Genomic DNA, 19,179 nt, shown 5'->3' on the forward strand with positions numbered 1-19,179 from the left:
TCTCAGTGCGAGAGCATTTTAGTGATAGTGATCACAAATCCCTGACCTTTACTGTAGTCACGGAGAGGGATAGGAGCAGTCAGATTGGGACATTTATAATTGGGGCCGGAGGAATTACATTAAGGCAGGAACTGTGGAGCATAAATTGGGAATTGATATTCTCAGGGAAATGCACAACAGAAATATGGCGGTTGTTTAGGGAGCACTTGCTGTGAGTGTGAGATAGGTTTGTCCTGAGGCAAGGAAGGGATGGCAGGGTGAAGGAACCTTGGATGACAAGAGATGTGGAACATCTAGTCAAGAGGAAGAAGGAAGCTTACTTAAGGTTGAGGAAGCAAGGATCAGACAGGGCTCTAGAGGGTTACAAATTAGCCAGGAAGGAACTGAAGAATGGACTTAGGAGACCTAGAAGGGGGCATGAAAAAGCCTTGGCAGGTAGGATTAAGGAACATCCCGAGGCATTCTACACTTACATGAGGAACCAGAGGATGGCCAGAGTGAGGGTAGGGCCAATCAGGGATAGTGGAGGGAACTCATGCCTGGAGTCAGAAGAGGTAGGTGAGGTTCTGAAAGAATGCTTTGTTTCAGTATTCACTAGCGAGAGGGACCTTGTCGCTTGTGAGGACAGCATGAAACAGGTTCACATGGTCGAACAGGTTGATATGAAGACGGAGGATGAACTGGAAATTTTGAAAAACATGAGGATAGATAAGTCCCCTGGGCCAGACAGGATATACCCAAGGTTTCTAAAGGAAGTGAGGGAAGAGATTGTTGTGCCTTTGCATCCTCACTGTCCACTGGAGTAGTGCCAGATGATTGGAGGATGGTAAATGTTACTCCCTTGTTTAAGAAAGGGAATAGAGATAATCTTGGGAATTACAAACTAGTCAGTCTTACATCAATGGTGGGAAAAGTATTTGAGAGGATTCTGAAAGACAGGATTTAAGATTATTTGGAAAGCATAGTTTGATAAGAGATAGCATGGCTTTGTGAAGAGCAGGTCATGCCTCACAAACCTTGTTGAATTCTTTGAGGATGTGACAAAACACATTGATGAAGATAGAGCAGTGGATGTGGGGTATGTGGATTTTAGCAAGGCATTTGGTTAGGTTCCCCATGTTAAGCTAATTCAGAAAATAAGGAGGCATGAGATACAGGAACATTTGGCTGTCTGGATACAAAATTGGCTGGCCCATAGAAGACAGAGGGTGGTAGTAGATGGGAAGTATTCAGCCTGGAGCTCGGTGACCAGTGGTGTTCCATAGGGATCTGTTCTGGGACCTCTGTTGTTTGTGATTTTTATGAATGACTTGGATGAGGAAGTGGAAGGGTGGGTTAGTAAGTTTGCTAATGACATGAAGGCTGGTAGAGTTGTGGGTAGTGTGGAGGGCTGTTGGAGGTTGCAACAGGATATTGACAGGGTGCAGAACTGGGCTGAGAAGTGGCAGATAGAATTCAACCTGGAAAAGTGTGAGGTGACTCATTTTGGAAGGTGGAATTTGAATGCAGAATCCAGGGTTAAAGGCAGGATTCTTGGCAGTGTGGAGGAACAGAGGGATCGTGGGGTCCACATCCATAGATCCCTCAAAGTTACCAGTCAAGTTGATAGGGTTATTAAGAAGTATGGTGTGTTGGCTTTCATTAGCCAGGAAATTGAGTTTAAGGGATGTGAGGTAATACTGCAGCTCTATAGAGCCCTGGTTAGACCACACTTGGAATATTGTGTTCCGTTCTGGTCGCCTCATTATAGGAAAGATGTGGAAGCTTTAGAAAGGGTGCAGAGGAGATTTACCAGGATGCGGCCTAGACTGGAGGGAATGTCTTATGAAGAAACGTTGAGGGAGCTAGGGCTTTTTCATTGGAATGAAGAAGGATGAGAGGTGACTTGATAGAGGTGAACAAGATGATCGCTGCTGAAAAATGTGTTGCTGAAAAAGCACAGCAGGTCAGGCAGCATCTGAAGAAGGGCTTATGCCCGAAACGTCGATTCCCCTGCTCCTTGGATGCTGCCTGACCTACTGCGCTTTTCCAGCAACACATTTTTCAGTTCTGATCTCCAGCATCCGCAGTCCTCACTTTCTCCTAGTGGACAAGATGATGACAGGCATAGATATAGTGGGTAGCCAGAGACTTTTTCACAGGATGGAAATGGTTATCACAAGGGGGCATAATTTTCAGGTGATTGGAGGAAAGTTTAGGGGAGATGTCAGGGGTAGGCTCTTTACACAGAGTCGTGGGTGAGTGGAATGCACTGCCAGCCGTGGGAGTAGAGTCAGATACATTCAGGACATTTCAACAACTTTTGGATAGGCACTCGGGTGACAGTCCAATGAAGGGCATGTAGGTTAGTTTGATCTTAGAGTAGGATAAACGGTCAGCATAACATCGAGGGTCGAAGGGCCTGTACTGTGCTGTACTGTTCTAGGGTCTATATCATAGCTATTACAGAAACATGACTGAGGACTGACAGGTCAACGTTGCAGGGCATGGTGCTATAGGAAGGATAGCTGTGAGAATAATAGGGCTGTAACAGCCGAGGATTTTAACTTTCCAAACAGAGACTGAGACTGTCATAGTGTTAACTGCTTTGCTGGGAGAGGAATTTGTTAAGCGTGTAGTGGTCCGATCAGACAAGGGGCAAAACTCGACCCCCTCTTGGGAAATAAGGCCAGGCAAGTGATTGAGGTATGGGTGGGTGAGCACTTTGGGACAAGTGGCCACAATTCGATTAGTTTTAAGAAAGTTATGGAAAACGAGACAAGATAGAGTTCCAAATTGAGGCAAGGCCAATTTTGAAAATGTTAGACAGGAACTCTGGAAAGTTGATTCAGGGAGGCTGTTTGCATGTAAAAGTGAGATAATGAGAGTTCAAGGGCAGCATGTTCCGAGTAAGGTGGGGAGAGGTGGGACCCAAGGAGATCGTGAGGAAAGAGATCAATCTGAGACTGGTACGGTTGAGAACAGAAGTGAGTCAAACAGTCAGGGCAGGCAGGGATAAAGCAGAGAACAAGATAGGACTGGTAATTAAACTGCATTTACTTCAGTGCAAAGGGCCTAACAGGGCAGGCAGATGAACTCAGCGTATGGTTAGGAACATGGGACTAGGATTTCATAGCAATTACAGAAACATGGCTCAGAGATGGACAGGACTGGCAGCTTAATATTCCAGAATACAAATGCTACAGGAAGGATAGAAAGGGAGGCAAGAGAGGAGGGGGAGTGGCGTTTTAGATAAAGGATAAGGTTACTGCTGTAATTAGGGAGGATATTCCTGGAAATACATCCAGGGAAGTTATTTGAATGGAACTGAGAAATAAGACAGGGATGATCACCTTATTGGGACTATATTATAGATTCCCTAATAGTCAGAGGGAAATTGAGAAACAAATTTGTAAGGAGATTTCAGTTATCTGTAAGAAATTAGGGTAGTTATGGTAGGGGATTTTAACTTTCCCAACATGGACTGGGACTGCCATAGTGTTAAAGGTTTAGATGGAGAGGAATTTGTTAAGTGTGTACAAGAAAATTTTCTGATTCAGTATGTGAATGTACCAACGAGAGAAGGTGCAAAACTTGACCTACTCTTGGGAAATAAGGCAGGGCAGGTGACTGAGGTGTCAGTGGGGGGGCACTTTGGGGCCAGCAACCATAATTCTATTAGATTTAAAATAGTGATGGAAAAGGATAGATCAGATCTAAAAATTGAAGTTCTAAATTGGAGAAAGGCCAATTTTGACGGTATTAGGCAAGAACTTTCAAAAACTGATTGGAGGCTAATGTTCGCAGGTAAAGGGATGGCTGGAAAATGGGAAGCCTTCAGAAATGAGATAACGAGAATCCAGAGGTGGTACAATCCTATGAGGGTGAAAGGGAAGGCTGGTAGGTGTAGGGAATGCTGGATGACTGGAGAAATTGAGGGTTTGGCGAAGAAAAAGAAGGAAACATATGTCAGGTATAGACAGGATAGATCGAGTGAATCCTTCGAAGAGTATAAAGGCAGTAGGAGTATACTTAAGAGGGAAATCAGGAGGGCAAAAAGGGGACATGAGATAGCTTTGGCAAATAGAGTTAAGGAGAATCCAAAGGGTTTTTACAAATACATTAAGGACAAAAGGGTAACTAGGGAGAGAATAGGGCCCCTCAAAGATCAGCAAGGCTGCCTTTGTGTGGAGCCACAGAAAATGGGGGAGCTACTAAATGAGTATTTTTCATCAGTGTTTACTGTGGAGAAGGATGTGGAAGATATAGACTGTAGGGAAATAGATGGTTACGTCTTAAAAAATGTCCAGGTTACAGAGGAGGAAGTGCTGGATGTCTTGAAACGTATACAGGTGGACAAATCTCCAGGACCTGATCAAGTGTACCCAAGAACGCGGTGGGAAGCTAGAGAAGTGATTGCTGGGCCTCTTGCTGAGATATTTGTATCACCGATAGTCACAGGTGAGGTACCGGAAGACTGGAGGTTGGCAAACGTGGTGCCACTGTTTAAGAAGGGAGGTAAGGACAAGCCAGGGAACTATAGACCGATGAGTCTGACCTCGGTAGTGGGCAAGTTGTTGGAGGGAATCCTGAGGTACAGGATGTACATGTATTTGGAAAGGCAAGGACTGATTAGAGATAGTCAACATGGCTTTGTGCGGGGGAAATCATGTCTCACGAAATCGATTGAGTTTTTTGAAAAAGTAACAAATAGGATTGATGAAGGCAGAGCAGTAGAAGTGATCTATATGGACTTCAGTAAGGCCATTTGACAAGATTCCCCATGGGAGACTGGTTAACAAGGTTAGATTTCATGGAATACAAGGAGAACTAGCCATTTGGATACAGAACTGGCTCAAATGTAGAAGACAGAGGGTGGTGGTGGAGGGTTGTTTTTCAGACTGGAGGCCTGTGACCAGTGGAGTGCCACAAGGATCGGTGCTGGGCCCTCTACTTTTTGTCATTTACATAAATGATTTGGATGCGAGCATAAGAGGTACAGTTAGTAAGTTTGCAGATGACACCAAAATTGGAGGTGTAGTGGACAGCGAAGAGGGTTACCTCAGATTACAACAGGATCTTGATCAGATGGGCCAATGGGCTGAGAAGTGGCAGATGGAGTTTAATTCAGATAAATGCGAGGTGCTGCATTTTAGGAAAGCAAATCTTAACAGGACTTATACACTTAATGGTAAGGTCCTAGGGAGTGTTGCTGAACAAAGAGACCTTGGAATGTAGGTTCATAGCGCCTTGAAAGTAGAGTTGCAGGACAGTGAAAAAGGCGTTTGGTATACTTTCCTTTATCGGTCAGAGTATTGAGTATAGGAGTTGGGAGGTCATGTTGCAGCTGTACATGATATTGGTTAGGCCACTGTTAGAATATTGTGTGCAATTCTGGTCTCGTTCCTATCAGAAGGATGTTGTTAAACTTGAAAGGGTTCAGAAAAGATTTAGACAATAGACAACAGACAATAGATGCAGGAGTAGGCCATTCAGCCCTTCGAGCCTGCACCGCCATTCAATATGATCATGGCTGATCATTCCCAATCAGTATCCTGTTCCAGCCTTATTTCCATAACCCTTGACTCCACTATCTTTAAGAGCTCTATCCAATTCTTTCTTAAATGAATCCAGAGACTGAGCCTCCACTGCCCCCTTGGGCAGAGCATTCCACACAGCCACCACTCTCTGGGTGAAGTAGTTTCTCCTCATCTCTGTCCTAAATGGTCTACCCCGTATTTTTAAGTTGTGTCCTCTGGTTCGGCACTCCCCCATCAGCGGAAATATGTTTCCTCCTGCCAGAGTGTCCAATCCTTTCATAATCCTATACGTTTCAATCAGATCCCCTCTCAGTCTTCTAAACTCAAGGGTATACAAGCCCAGTCGCTTCAGTCTTTCCGTGTAAGGCAATCCTGCCATTCCAGGAATTGACCTTGTGAACCTCCGCTGCACTCCCTCAATAGCCAGAATGTCTTTCCTCAAATTTGGAGACCAGAACTGTACACAGTACTCCAGGTGTGGTCTCACCAGGGCCCTGTACAGCTGCAGAAGAACCTCTTTGCTTCTATACTCAATTCCTCTTGTTATGAAGGCCAGCATGCTATTAGCCTTCTTCACGACCTGCTGTACCTGCATGCTTGCCTTCATTGACTGGTGGACAAGAACACCCAGATCTCTCTGAACAGCCCCTTTACCTAATTTGATACCATTGAGGTAGTAATCTGCCTTCCTGTTCTTGCCACCAAAGTGGAAAACCAGACATTTATCCACATTAAACTGCATCTGCCATGCATCTGCCCACTCACCTAACTTGTCCAGGTCACCCTGTAATCTCCTAACATCCTCATCACATTTCACCCTACCACCCAGCTTTGTATCATCAGCAAATTTGCTAATGTTATTGCTGATACCATCTTCTATATCATTTACATATATTGTAAAAAGCTGTAAACATTTAGGAGGCTGTTGCCAGGATTGGAGGGTTTGAGCTATAGGGAGTGGCTGAACAGGCTAGGGCTGTTTTCCCTGGAGTGTCGGAGGCTGAGGGGTGACCTTATAGAGGTTTACAAATTCATGAGGGGCATGGATAGGGTAAACAGACAAAGTCTTTTCTCTGGGGTCGGGGAGTGCAGAACTAGAGGACATAGGTTTAGGGTGAGAGGGGAAAGATATAAAAGGAACCTAAGGGGCAACTTTTTCACGCAGAGGGTGGTCCGTGTATGGCATGAGCTGCCAGAGGAAGTGGTGGAGGCTGATACAATTACAACATTTAAGAGGCATTTGGATGGGTATATGAATAGGAAGGGTTTGGAGGGATATAGGCCGGGTGCTGGCAGGTGGGACTAGATTGGGTTGGGATATCTAGTCGGCATGGATGGGTTGGACCGAAGGGTCTGTTTCCATGCTGTACATCTCTGTGACTCCGTGACTCTTTGACAACCACAGATTAATTGCCCAAAGACTGAATTGTGGCTAGTGTTGTAAGAAAGACTACAAGGACAAGTCAGGAAACTACAGAACAGTGAAGAAGGCATTTGGCATACTGATCGTCAGCAGTCAGAAACTGAGTATAGGATTTCAAACCTCATGTTACGACTGTACAAGGCATTGTTAAGGCCACATTTGGAGTGCTGCATACAATTCTGGTTGCTCTGCCAAAGAAAGGATGTTATTAAACTGGAAAGGATGCATTAAAAACTTCCAAGGATGGCATCGAGACTGGAGGGTCTGAGTTGTAAGGACAGGCTGCATAGGCTGGGACATTTTCTCTGGATACTGAGGGGTGACATTCGAGAGGTTTATGGAATTATAAGAAACATTATTAGCCAAGGTCTTATCCCCAGGGTAAGGGAATCCAAAACCTGAGAGCATTGGTTGAAAAGTGAGAGGGAAAAGGAATCTGTGTTGCAACTTTTTCATTCACAAGATGGTGCATATTTGAACTAGCTGTCAGAGAATGTGGTTGAGGAGGGTACAATTACAACATTTAAAAGGCATTCGGACAGGTACATGGACAGTTTAGAGGGATACGGGCCAAATGCAGGCAAATGGGTCAAGTCAATTTAGGAAACCTAGCGGGCACTGACAAATTGGACTGGAAGGACTGTTCCATCCTTTATGACAGTATACTGTGTTATAGAACAGTGTGCTGTAATATCAGACAGCATACTGTGTTACAGAACGGTATGCTGTAATATCAGACAGTGTGCGGTGTTACAGAACGGTGTGCTGTAATATCAGACAGTATGCGGTGTTACAGAACAGGGTGCTGTAATATCAGACGGTGTGCTGTGTTACAGAACGGTGTGCTGTAATATCAGACAGTGTGCTGTGTTACAGAACGTGTGCTGTAATATCAGACAGTGTGCGGTGTTACAGAACAGGGTGCCGTAATATCAGATGGTGTGCTGTGTTACAGAACGGCATGCTGTAATATCAGACAGTATGCTGTGTTACAGAATGGCATGCTGTAATATCAGACAGTTTGCGGTGTTACAGAACGGCATGCTGTAATATCAGACAGTATGCTGTGTTACAGAATGGCGTGCTGTAATATCAGACAGTTTGCGGTGTTACAGAACGGTGTGCTGTAATATCAGACTGTGTGCTGTGTTGCAGAACAGTGCTGTAATATCAGACTGTGTGCTTTGTCACAGAACGGGGTGCTGTAATATCAGACAGTGCGTTGTGTTACAGATCGGTGTGCTGTAATATCAGACGGTGTGCTGTGTTATTAAAGAATCATAAAATTCCTGCAGTGTGAAACTAGGCCATTTGGCCCATCGAGTCTACACCAACCGTCTGAAGAGCATCCCACCCAGATCCATCCCTGTATCCCTATCCCTGTAACCCTGCATTCCCATTGCTAATCTGCTGAAGCCTGCACATTCCTGGAGACTATGGGGCAATTTAGCATGTGCAGACCAGTTTACAGGACAGTATCATGTTAAAGAGGGCATTGCGCTTTGTTATAGAACAGCATACTGTGTTACAGGGGATTGTGCTGTAAGATCAGGCAGTGTACTGTGTCCCAGGACAGCACGATACAATCTCAGACAGTGCAGTGTGTTCCAGGACAGCACGATACAAAATCTCAGACAGTGCAGTGTGTTCCAGGACAGCGCGATACAAAATCTCAGACAGTGCAGGGTGTTCCAGGTCAGCGCCATACAAAATCTCAGACAGTACAGTGTGTTCCAGGACAAGCGCGATACAAAATCTCAGACAGTACAGTGTGCTCCAGGACAGCGCGATACAATCTCAGACAGTGCAGTGTTATGGTATAGCATTGTATTTCAGGATAGTGTACTGTGCTCCAGAACAGTTAGGTGTAATATCAGACAGCATACTGTGTAATGGGACAGCTTTGTGGTACAGGGCATTGTGCTTTGTTATAGGAGAGTGTGGTGTGTTAACAGGAGAGTGTTGTGAGACAGGGCAGCATGTAAATGATCAGACAGCACAGTGGTACAGGGGAAGATGGTGAGTTATGAGACAGTATATTATTTTACAGAAAAGCATGTTATTTTATCAGAACGCACACTGTATTACAGGAGAGTGTGTTGTATTAAGAGATAGTATATTGTGTCAGAGCTCACTTTGGTGTATATGAGAGTATACTGTGGGACAGGACAGTATGTTATTTTATCGGGCAGCACACTATTACAGGTCAGTCTGGTGTATGATGAGATAGTGTTGAGGAGAGTATGTAATGTTGCAGGACAGTGTTGTGTGACAGGGCAAGGCTGGAGCCCGACATTGTTTTGCAGGACTGGAGTGAAGTGGCTGTGATTTCTTACCTCGGCTCCTCCAAGTTGCTGGAAGCCATCAGACATCATGCTGTAGGTGAAGCTCGGAGCTCTCTCTCTGTCACTGTCTCCGTTCCCCGGCTCTGGCTGCAGCTCCCGGCCGCCGGTGTCGGGAGGCGCCGGTTCCTGGCACTGGCTCTGGGCGGGGGGCAGTGAGTTCACACCCCGGGGGGGACTTGTCATTGGCTGGGCCGGGAGGTGTGGTTCAAGCGTCAGGAATAAAGTGGAAGAACAGGGCACAGAGAGGGCGAGAGAGAAAGGAAAGAAAGAATGGGGGAGAGAGAGAGAGAAAAGAAAGAAAGAAAGAAAGAATGGGGGAGAGAGAGAGAGAGAGAGAAAAGAAAGAAAGAATGGGGGAGAGAGAGGGAGGGAGAGAGAAAGGAAAGAAAGAATGGGGGAGAGACAGAGGGAGGGAGGGAGAGAGAAAGGAAAGAAAGAATGGGGGAGAGAGAGAGGGAGGGAAAGAGGAAGGAAGGAAAGAATGGGGGAGAGAGAGAAGGAGAGAGAAAGGAAAGAAAGAATGGGGGAGCGACAGAGGGAGGGAGGGGGAGAGAGAGAGAAAGGAAAGAATGGGGGAGAGGGAGGGAGAGAGAGAGAAAAGGAAAGAAAGAATGGGGAGAGAGGGAGGGAGAGAGAGAGAAAAGGAAAGAAAGAATGGGGAGAGAGGGAGGGAGAGAGAGAGAAATGGGGGAGAGGGAGATAGAAACAGAAATAGAACATTGACAGAAGAAAGGGTGAGAAGAGATATGGAGGAGAGAGAGAGAGCAGTGACGGGTAGGAGAAAGAAAAAAAAATCAGAGAGGGAGGTGGGGAGAGATGTAGAGAAACGAGAGAGAGAGAGAGAAATAAACAGAGACGTGGGAAGCGACAGAGAGAAACGGCAGTGAGAGTTTGGGAGAGAGACCGAGAACAGTGACAGAAAGGGGACAGAGAGCCAGAGAGAGAAAAAACAGAACGAGAGAGAAATGGGAAGTGAGAGAGGGATGGTAATGGCCAAGCAGCGATGGAGATAAAATCAGAGAGGGGGGGGGATAGATAGAAGTGAAGAGAGAAAAGCTGGGAGATAGAAAGGAGGAGAGAAAGAGGTGGGAAGACAGAGTGACAGAAGAGGGAAGGAGATATTAAAGGAGGACACCTTCTCCCCATGTCTGTGTGGGTTTCCTCCCAGTGCCCCGGTATCCTCCCACAGTCCAACGCCATGCAGGTTAGACTTAGGTTAGATTACTTACAGTGTGGAAACAGGCCCTTCGGCCCAACAAGTCCACACCGACCCGCTGAAGCGCAACCCACCCATTCCCCTACATTTACCCCTTACCTAACACTACGGGCAATTTAGCATGGCCAATTCACCTGACCTGCACATCTTTGGACTGTGGGAGGAAACCGGAGCACCTGGAGGGTGGATCAACCAAGCTACATTACCCCACAGTGTCCAGGGATGTGCAGGCTAGGTGGGTTAGCCACGAGAAATGCAGGGTTGCAGGGATAGGGTAGGGAGATGGGTCTGGGTGGGATGCTCTTTAGAGGGTCGGTATGGACTTAGTGGGCTGAATGGCCTGCTTCCACCTTGTCAGGGCTCTTTGATCCTGTGAAGCAAGTGGAGATGCACGGATCGAGAAATGGGGAAGAAAGATATGGGGAGACCAATAGACGTGTAGGAAATGAAGTTAAGGGGAGACAGAGGGAAAGGGAGAAACCGTGCAATGAAGGAGATAAATAAGGTTAAAGAGACATCGAGACAGTGCAGCAATCCCTTAGTATATTCCTGTCTGTCAATCATTCTCTATTCCTGCCTCTCTGATGTGCGGCTTCAACCCACATCTTGTTGACTTGGGATGCACACAGGATATTCCAGGTCCAACATTGAACATGACAGAGGACCAGAGAGAGTGACATAGAGACAGGTATGGATAAGGGGAGACGGACACACAAAGAGGCAAGCTTGAGGAACCAAAAGAGGGAGAGGAAACTAGATGAGAGTGAGATAGTGGCAGAGAGATAGAGGGCCCACGGAGTTAGATGCAGCGATTACAAGGTAGCAGAGCTTTGTGCTCTGTGGCTGGTGAAATTTTAGTTCAATTGAGTTTTGGAAGAGTAAAAATTAACAATAGACAACCAAAGCATCAATGTTTGCCATAATAACCTGTCTAGTTTACAAATGACATTTAGGGAAGGGAATTAGTTGTCCTTTTCTGGGCTGGCCTACCCTTGACCCCAGACCCACAGCAACCTAGCTCTTAACTGCCCTTTGAAATGGGCAAAGGGCAATTTGGGATGGGCATCATCTCCCATCACTCAAAAGGATAAAACAGGGGAAAAGAGAGTAGCGAGGGGAATATGGTGGCAGGAGGCAGCTGAGATATTACAGCGAGACAAAGTGTGGGGAGAAGGAAGGACAGACTGTAGCAAGATTGGGCAGAGACACTGAGAGGGAACAACATGGCCAGGGAGACCTCGAGTCACATTGTGTAGAGCAAGGATCAACCAAGGGAGAACTCTGACAGTGCTGCATTACTCTGTGTGAGCTATACGTAAATGGAATAGTCAGCTGCTCACAGCATTGTGGGAACTCAACTCAATACCCTGCAAAATATCACCACCTAAATTCTTTTCTTTCTGTTCCTGTCTGTTAGCTTCAGAGATCAAAGGAGAGCTGGGATAGGGGAAGGGGGCAGAGAGAAATTGCTCTGAGTTCCAACTACTTCCTGATTCGGGTCAATTCTTGCTGGGGGGCGCTGGTTTCCATCGCCAAGTGGTCATCCTCATCCTGGGAACCAATGCTACCCAGTGTGGCTGGTCTGTTCGACTGGTGGAGGCATCACGCCCTGCCCTGTCACAGGAGGCAGATTGGGGATCCAAGGCGAGGGTAAAATGGTTGTTGGAGACCAATCAGGTGCACAGGCTTTGCTCTTCAATGGTTCAAGGCCTAATATAGTGCCCCCTAGAGATTCAACTGAGCTGATACAGACAGGGGATGGTTTTTGCTCAGTGCCACACTCACTGCAGGGGTCCTGTGTTTCTATCTCCCATTCCCAAAGTTGGGTCATTCCAGAGTGCTTAGCAGGTAGTGTCATTGAGGTCCACAGCATGGAAACAGGCCCTTTGGCCGAACTTGCCAATGCAGCCCAGCTTTCACGGTGGCTTACTGGTTAGCATTGCTGCCTCACAGTGCCAGGGTTTGATCCCATCCTTGGGTGACCGTTCACGTGAAGCTTGCACATTCTCCCTGTGTCTGTGTGAGCTTCCTCTGGGTGCTCTGGTTTCCTCCAAAGATGTGTTGGTCAGGGTGGATTGGCAATGCAAAATTACCCAAAGTGCCCAGGGATTTGTAGGTTAGGTATTTCAGCCATGGGAAATGCAGGGAAAGGGTAGGGGTGGGTCTGGGGAGGACGCTGTTTGGAGAACTGCTGTGGACTTGTTGGGCTGAATGGCCTGTTTCCACATTGTAAGGGTTTGAAGGAAACTAGCCCCATTTGCCTGCATATCCCTTCATACCTATCACATCCATGTACCTGTCCAAATGTTTCTTAAATGATGAAATTATGCTCACTTTCACCACAAGCTTTGACAGTCCGTATCAGATACACCCTCTGTTTGGAAAACATTAGCCCCCAGACTCTTTTGTACCTCTCCCCTCTCACCTTCAACCTATGCCCTCTACTTTCAGACTCCCCTACCCTGGGGAAAAGCTGTTGGCTAGCTACCTTATCTATGCTTCTCACGATTTTGTATACCTCTATAAGGTCTCTCCCTCGGTCTCCTACAATCCAAGGAAGAAATGTCCCAGCCTATCAAACCTCTCCTTATAACTCAAAACTTCCAGTCCAGATAGCATCGTAGGAATGAAGTCGGGAACACAATCAATGGTTTGTGCACAGGAAGATCCCACAGCATCAACTAAATAGTTCACCTTTCTTTCTCAGATGTCCTGGTTCAGCATTGACTCCACCACCCACCTCCGAACACCCCCTTGCTCTTTGGCAAAAGCAGCCGTGAGATCTTTGTCTTCTCTGAAGGGGAGAGTCAAGGGAGCAGAAGATGAGGATTGAAGTCAGGCCGTCCAGGGGCAACCTCAGCAAACACTTCCTTCACACAAAGGCGAGCGAGGAATTGGAAATTCTGTCACCGACAGCGTTGAGGCTGGGGATTTGAGGGGACTGGGGACTGGGGACTGGGGACTGGGGACTGGGGACTGGGGGTGACGGAGCGAAGGTGGATTGTCACAGCAGACATTCCATGGGAAAGGGGGAACTGGGAAAGTCTTCATGTTGGCACACATCACTAGTGGCATCTTTGAGAGGCTGGTTCTGCCAAGCGTGAAATTGTCAAGAGTTGTGTGGGCTCTGTATCCCAGTCACATTAGCCATGGATTGTTTTACAAGTGAGTTATTTTACACCCACCCACAGGAGGGGTCCTTCACTGGTGACTCCCCGAATATTTCTATTTCACAAAATTATTTATTCATAAAAATATCTTTGTATGTATACATAGTCACAAATGCACATCTGTTCTGTACAGTAGCATATCAAAGAGACAAACAAATGTTATAGTTTGACTCTATCGAAACGTACTAAAGATTTCACTTCCACGTTCAATAGTAGAGTGTGGTGCTGGAAAAGCACAGCAGGTCAGGCAGCATCTGAGGAGCAGGCGAATCGACGTTTTGAGCAAAATCAGGAAGATATATCAGACCTGATGAAGAGCTTATGCTCAAATCGTCAACTCTCCTGCCCCTCGGACGCTGCCTGACCTGCTGTGCTTTTCCAGCACCACACTCTGGACTCTGATCTCCAGTATCTGAGTCGATAGGAATGGTACTGAACATTGTGTAATCTTCGGCAAACATTCCCACTTCCAACCTTATGCAGGTCGTTGATGAAGCAGCTGGAGATGGTTGGGCCTAGGACACTCCCTTGAGCCATTTGGTTAAGAATCCTATCTGTGACCATCCAGTCAGAAAATGCCAGCTCTCAGAACATAGACACACACCTTGTTGGTTTGTTCAATGGGATTCTGCAAGGGGGGTACCGCATGTATCGGCAAGTCCCTGACCCTGGACCAGATGGGCAAGAGGGACACAGGCATGTTTCGTGCCAATCTGAAGCCCTCATCCGAACTGAGACAGATCAGCCATGGTCTCACTGAGAACAGCCCTCTCTCCACTAGTGGTGATGGGATACATTATCCCTATTCCAGTGCTGCCCTCCCTCAGAGCAACACGGGGTGCATCAACCCCTGGTTTCACCCACCAAGGAGGCATTTGTGACAACTTTCCAGGTCAGGAATCAAAATTAAACCTCATCAATCCCTCCCCTGCACAACAGGCTTTCGAAACATATCCTGCTGCTAATGATAGTCAACCCTGGATACTCTTAGTAGGTTCTACAGAGGGGCTCATGGGCATGAGAATCCCGGCAGTGCAGATACAGGCCGTTCAGCCCATCCAGTCTACACTGACCCTCTGAAGAGCATCCCACCTGATCTTCATAAATCCACACTTACAGTGGTCAATCTTCCTGGCCTGCAGATCCCTGGACACTATGGGCATTTGAGCACGGCCAATCCATCCTAACCTACACAACCCTGAACTCTACGGGAACTTTAGCATGGCCAATCCACCCTAACCTGCACATCCCTAGGCACTATGGGTATTTTAGGACAGCTAATCCATCCTAACCTGCACATCCCTGGGCACTATGGGCATTTTAGCACGGCCAATCCACCCTAACCTGCACATCCCTGGGCACTATAGGCATTTTAGCATGGCTAATCCACCCTAACCTGCACATCCCTGGGCACTATGGGCATTTTAGCATGGCTAATCCACCCTAACCTGCACATCCGTGGGCACTATGGGTTTTTTAGCACAGCTAATCCACCCTAACCTACACATCCCTAGGCACTATGGGCATTTTAGCACAGCTAATCCATCCTAACCTACACATCCCTAGGCACTATGGGAATTTTAGCATGGCTAATCCACCCTAACCTGCACATCCCTGGGCCCTATGTGCATTTTAGCATGGCTAATCCACCCTAACCTGCACATCTTCGGACTGTGAGAGGAAACCCACATGTAAAGGGGAAAACGTGCAAAACCCACAACATCACCTGAGGCTAGAATCAGACCTGGGTCCCTGGCACTGTGAGGCAGCAGTGCTAACCACTGAGCCACTGTGCGGAACTGTGTGTTGAGATCACCGGTGTGTAATGAATACCCTCCATCAGAGGGAGTGGGAAAGGAAATCAGAGTGGCTTGCCAAGTTGGGTTGGATGTCATCCAGTTGGTTTCAACATGTATCCTACAAATGTCCTGCCCACACCACACCTGCCATTGGTCACCCAACGTGTCCATCCAATGGGTGAGCCCCCTTCCTCAACCAATCAGCAAGTCAGCTGATACACCCTTCCCCTCCCCCTCCCCCCTTTCAGCTCCTGCTTCACTGTTTCTTCCCACTCACCTACCCATAACATTCCCACCCAGGCCCATCCAACCAAGGTCATTGCTTAACATTCACCGAAAATGAGGAAGGAATTAGGAATAATTGGGACGAGGAATTTTCCACACCGCGTACTCCTGCGGAGGTTCCTCGGAAATGCATTTGTTTGATCCCTCAAGGCTACCCTGGGGCTTGATCTCAAAGGGTGAGGATGGTGTGTGACCTTGCATTTATCTAACGCCTTTCACAGCAAGGATGTGAATCTGAAGTATGGTAAATGCAGGAAGTGCCGCATCCAGTCTGTGCACAGTAAGCTCCCACAAGCAGTGATCAACCAGATTGTCACAAAAATCTGTTTGAGTGACCTCAGTGCTCATAAGACTAGGAGGAGGCCATTTTGCTTCTGGTCATTCTGCACCAGCTAACTATTTACCTTGCAGTCCCCATCTCTCTCTCTCCATTCCATTGTCCCCCAAAATCTAGTGATTGTCTTTTCGAAGCCTCCAGGACACCCTGAGATATCCCAAGAGTCACCAGTCTCTGAGTGAAGAGGTTCCTCCCCATCTCAGACTGAACTGGCCACGCCTTTCTCCCCAGCCTCTGTGTTCAAGCTGATGAGGGGGACATATCCCTTCAGTCACATTGAGATGGTGGCTCAGTGGTTAGCATGGCTGCCTCACGGTGCCAGGTTTGATTCCAGCCTCAGGCGACCGTGTGGTGTTTTTGCACATTCTCCCAGTGTCTGCGTGGTTTTCCTCCCACAGTCACAAAGATGTGCAGGTCAGGGTGAATCGGCTGTGCTAAATTATCTGTAGTGTTAGGTGCATTGGTCAGAGTGGGGGTGGGTTGCTCTTCGGAGGGTTGGTGTGGGCTGAAGGGCCTGTTTCCACTCTGTGGGGCATCTAATAAATCTAAAAATAAATCCTTCTTGGATACCCTTGGCAATTTACCGGGAAGGACTGACCATGTAGCAGTCGAGGGGAAAGGTCTTGCTCTTTCTACCTTTAGTGCAGCAATAAGGGAGGCTGGGACCCTTTTCCCCTGGACTGTAGGAGGTTGAGGGGTGACCTTATAGAGGCTTATAAAGTCATCAGGGGCATGGATAAGGAAAAGACGAAAGGTCTTCTCCCTGGGGGAAGGGAGTTTGGAACTGGCGGAGGTATTTTCAAGGAAAGAGGAGAAAGGTTTAAAAAGGGGCCTGAGAGCTGAGGCACTGGGACTCTCGGGTTAAACGCACCACCAGTCGTCTATCTCCAATGAGCGAGTGGCGACTTGTCCTTTTGCCTCAGCCCTATTCCGCTCTCTCGAACTTTGTCTGTGAAATGCCAGAGGAAGTGGCCGATGCAGGTAGAGCATTTCAGAAACATTTGGACAGGGAGGTCATGAGGAAAGGTTGAGGAAAGGTCTGGGCCAAACCGCAGGCAACTGGGACTAGTTTGGTTTGGGAAACTTGTTGGGTGCGGAGAAGATGGACCGAAGGGTCTGTTTCCGTGTTGCACAACCCCATGACCCTGGGGCAGCATCTCTGACAGCGGGTGCCTTCGCCCTGTTAACGGGTAACCTGATTCAGGCTGGAACCTGGGTGGTTTGGCGATGCAGTGCCCGGGGACGCGCACCCCCAGTGGAGCACTCCAACCACCCACCAGCCCAATCCCAAACCCCCACTTCGAGGGGACCATTTCCAAACACATCAGGGGGTTCCAATTAACCTTTGCCTCTGCCTCGGTTATCAAGGTCACTGCGCAAGCTGACAGGCGTGTGACACGGATTAGTTACACTCCTACTAAATATAGGCCTGACAAAGGGGAGGTCTATTTCAGTGGTGGGGAGGTAGGTTGGCCACAGACCAAAGCCCAGCCTCGACTCTGCTTCACTGCCATCTCTCCCGTCTGGCCACAGGACAGAGAGTGATGGTGAGAATGGTTGACTCTCCACCTCACCTTTCCACCCCGTGACATGTGCTGTGATGTTGGCCTTAATTTATGCCCCATTTTCAAAGTAGGAGACCACCTCCCTCCACCCCGCACCACTCTCCAATTCTTGCCTCAACTGAGGCATCAAAAGTCATTCCAATTCGGCAAACACGCCAGATAAAGTTACCAAGGAAGGTCCACCTTTTCATCCTCTCCCATCGCCCAAGGCACGGGGACACTGAGGCTAAACTCACCACCTGTCTCTCATGAGAGAGTAGGACCATGGTAACTTGACCTTTTCCCTCAGCTTTATTCCACTCTCTCACACTTTGAGGTGGCGTGTTTGGAGGAACTGAAAAAGGCAAAGGGAAATGGGAGAATACTGAAGGGTGCACAGGAGATGAAGGACCTTTGTGGGTGTATCTGCAGATCCCTCGAGGTCACAGGACTGGTACATAAGGCTGTTTAGAAGGCATCTGGAACACTTCCACCTCTACAGACAAAATCCAAGAATAGAAGAACAAGGAAGTTAGGGACACTCCCTCAGCACTGACTCTCTGACTCCCTCAATGTTGACTCTGACAGAGCTGAAAATGTGTTGCTGCAAAAGCGCAACAGGTCATGCAGCTTCCAAGGAGCAGGAGGATCGACGTTTCGGGCATGAGCCCTCCTTCAGGAATTCTGACAGTGCGGCACTCCCTCAGCACTGACCTTCTGACAGTGCGGCAAGCCCTCAGCACTGACTCTCTGACAGAGTGACACTCCGTTAGCACTGACCTTCTGACAGTGCAGCACTCGCTCAGCACTGACCCTCCAACAGTGCGGCACTCCCTCAGCACTGACCCTCCGACAGTGCAGCACACCCTCAGGACTGACCCTCTGACAGTGCAGCACACCCTCAGGACTGACCCTCTGACAGTGCAGCACTCCCACGGCACTGACCCTCTGACAGTGCGGAATTCCCTCAGTACTGATCCTCTGACAGTGCGGCACTCCCTCAGTACTGACCCTCTGACAGTGCGGCATTCCCTCAGCACTGACCCTCTGACAGTGCGGCACTCCCTCAGCACTGACCCTCTGACAGTGCTGCACTCCCTCAGCACTGACCCTCTGACAGTGCGGCACTCCCTCAGTACTGACCCTCTGACAGTGCGGCACTCCCTCAGAATTAAATAAAGTGTCTCTGCCTCAGTTAGTTTGACTGAGTTTTTGACATAAATGCAGCATCACTGCTACAGTAAGTATAACTGAGTCAGTGAATTAAATAGTCTCCCTGCCCCATTCAATGTGACTGAGTTAGGGATTTAAATATAGTGTCTCTGCCTCAGTCACTGTTACTGAGTTTGGGAATTAAATAAATAACCTTCCGACAGTGAGGTTTTCCCTCAGTGCTGTCCCTCCGACAGACAATGCCCCCTCAGCACTGACCCTGGGACAGTGCAACATTCACTCAGCACTGACCCTCTGACAGTGCTGCACTCCCTCAGTGCTGTCCCTCCGACAGTGCAGCACTCGCTCAGCACTGACCCTGGGACAGT

At 47.9% G+C, this 19,179-nt stretch overlaps 1 protein-coding gene across 1 annotated transcript in view; it reads right to left on the bottom strand.

The window, feature by feature from the left end:
• Positions 1-10,358, bottom strand: part of LOC140492585 (solute carrier family 2, facilitated glucose transporter member 4-like) — a 156,315-nt gene extending 145,957 nt beyond the window's left edge. Inside the window, exon 1 of the mRNA XM_072591567.1 lies at positions 9,279-10,358. Within this exon, the coding sequence (XP_072447668.1) occupies positions 9,279-10,007 (729 nt within the window). The 5' untranslated portion in view covers positions 10,008-10,358. The remainder of the gene's footprint in view (positions 1-9,278) is intronic.
• Between the last annotated feature and the right edge of the window lie 8,821 nt (positions 10,359-19,179).

This window comes from Chiloscyllium punctatum, chromosome 21, assembly GCF_047496795.1.
Source record: "Chiloscyllium punctatum isolate Juve2018m chromosome 21, sChiPun1.3, whole genome shotgun sequence".
Lineage (NCBI taxonomy): Eukaryota > Metazoa > Chordata > Chondrichthyes > Orectolobiformes > Hemiscylliidae > Chiloscyllium > Chiloscyllium punctatum.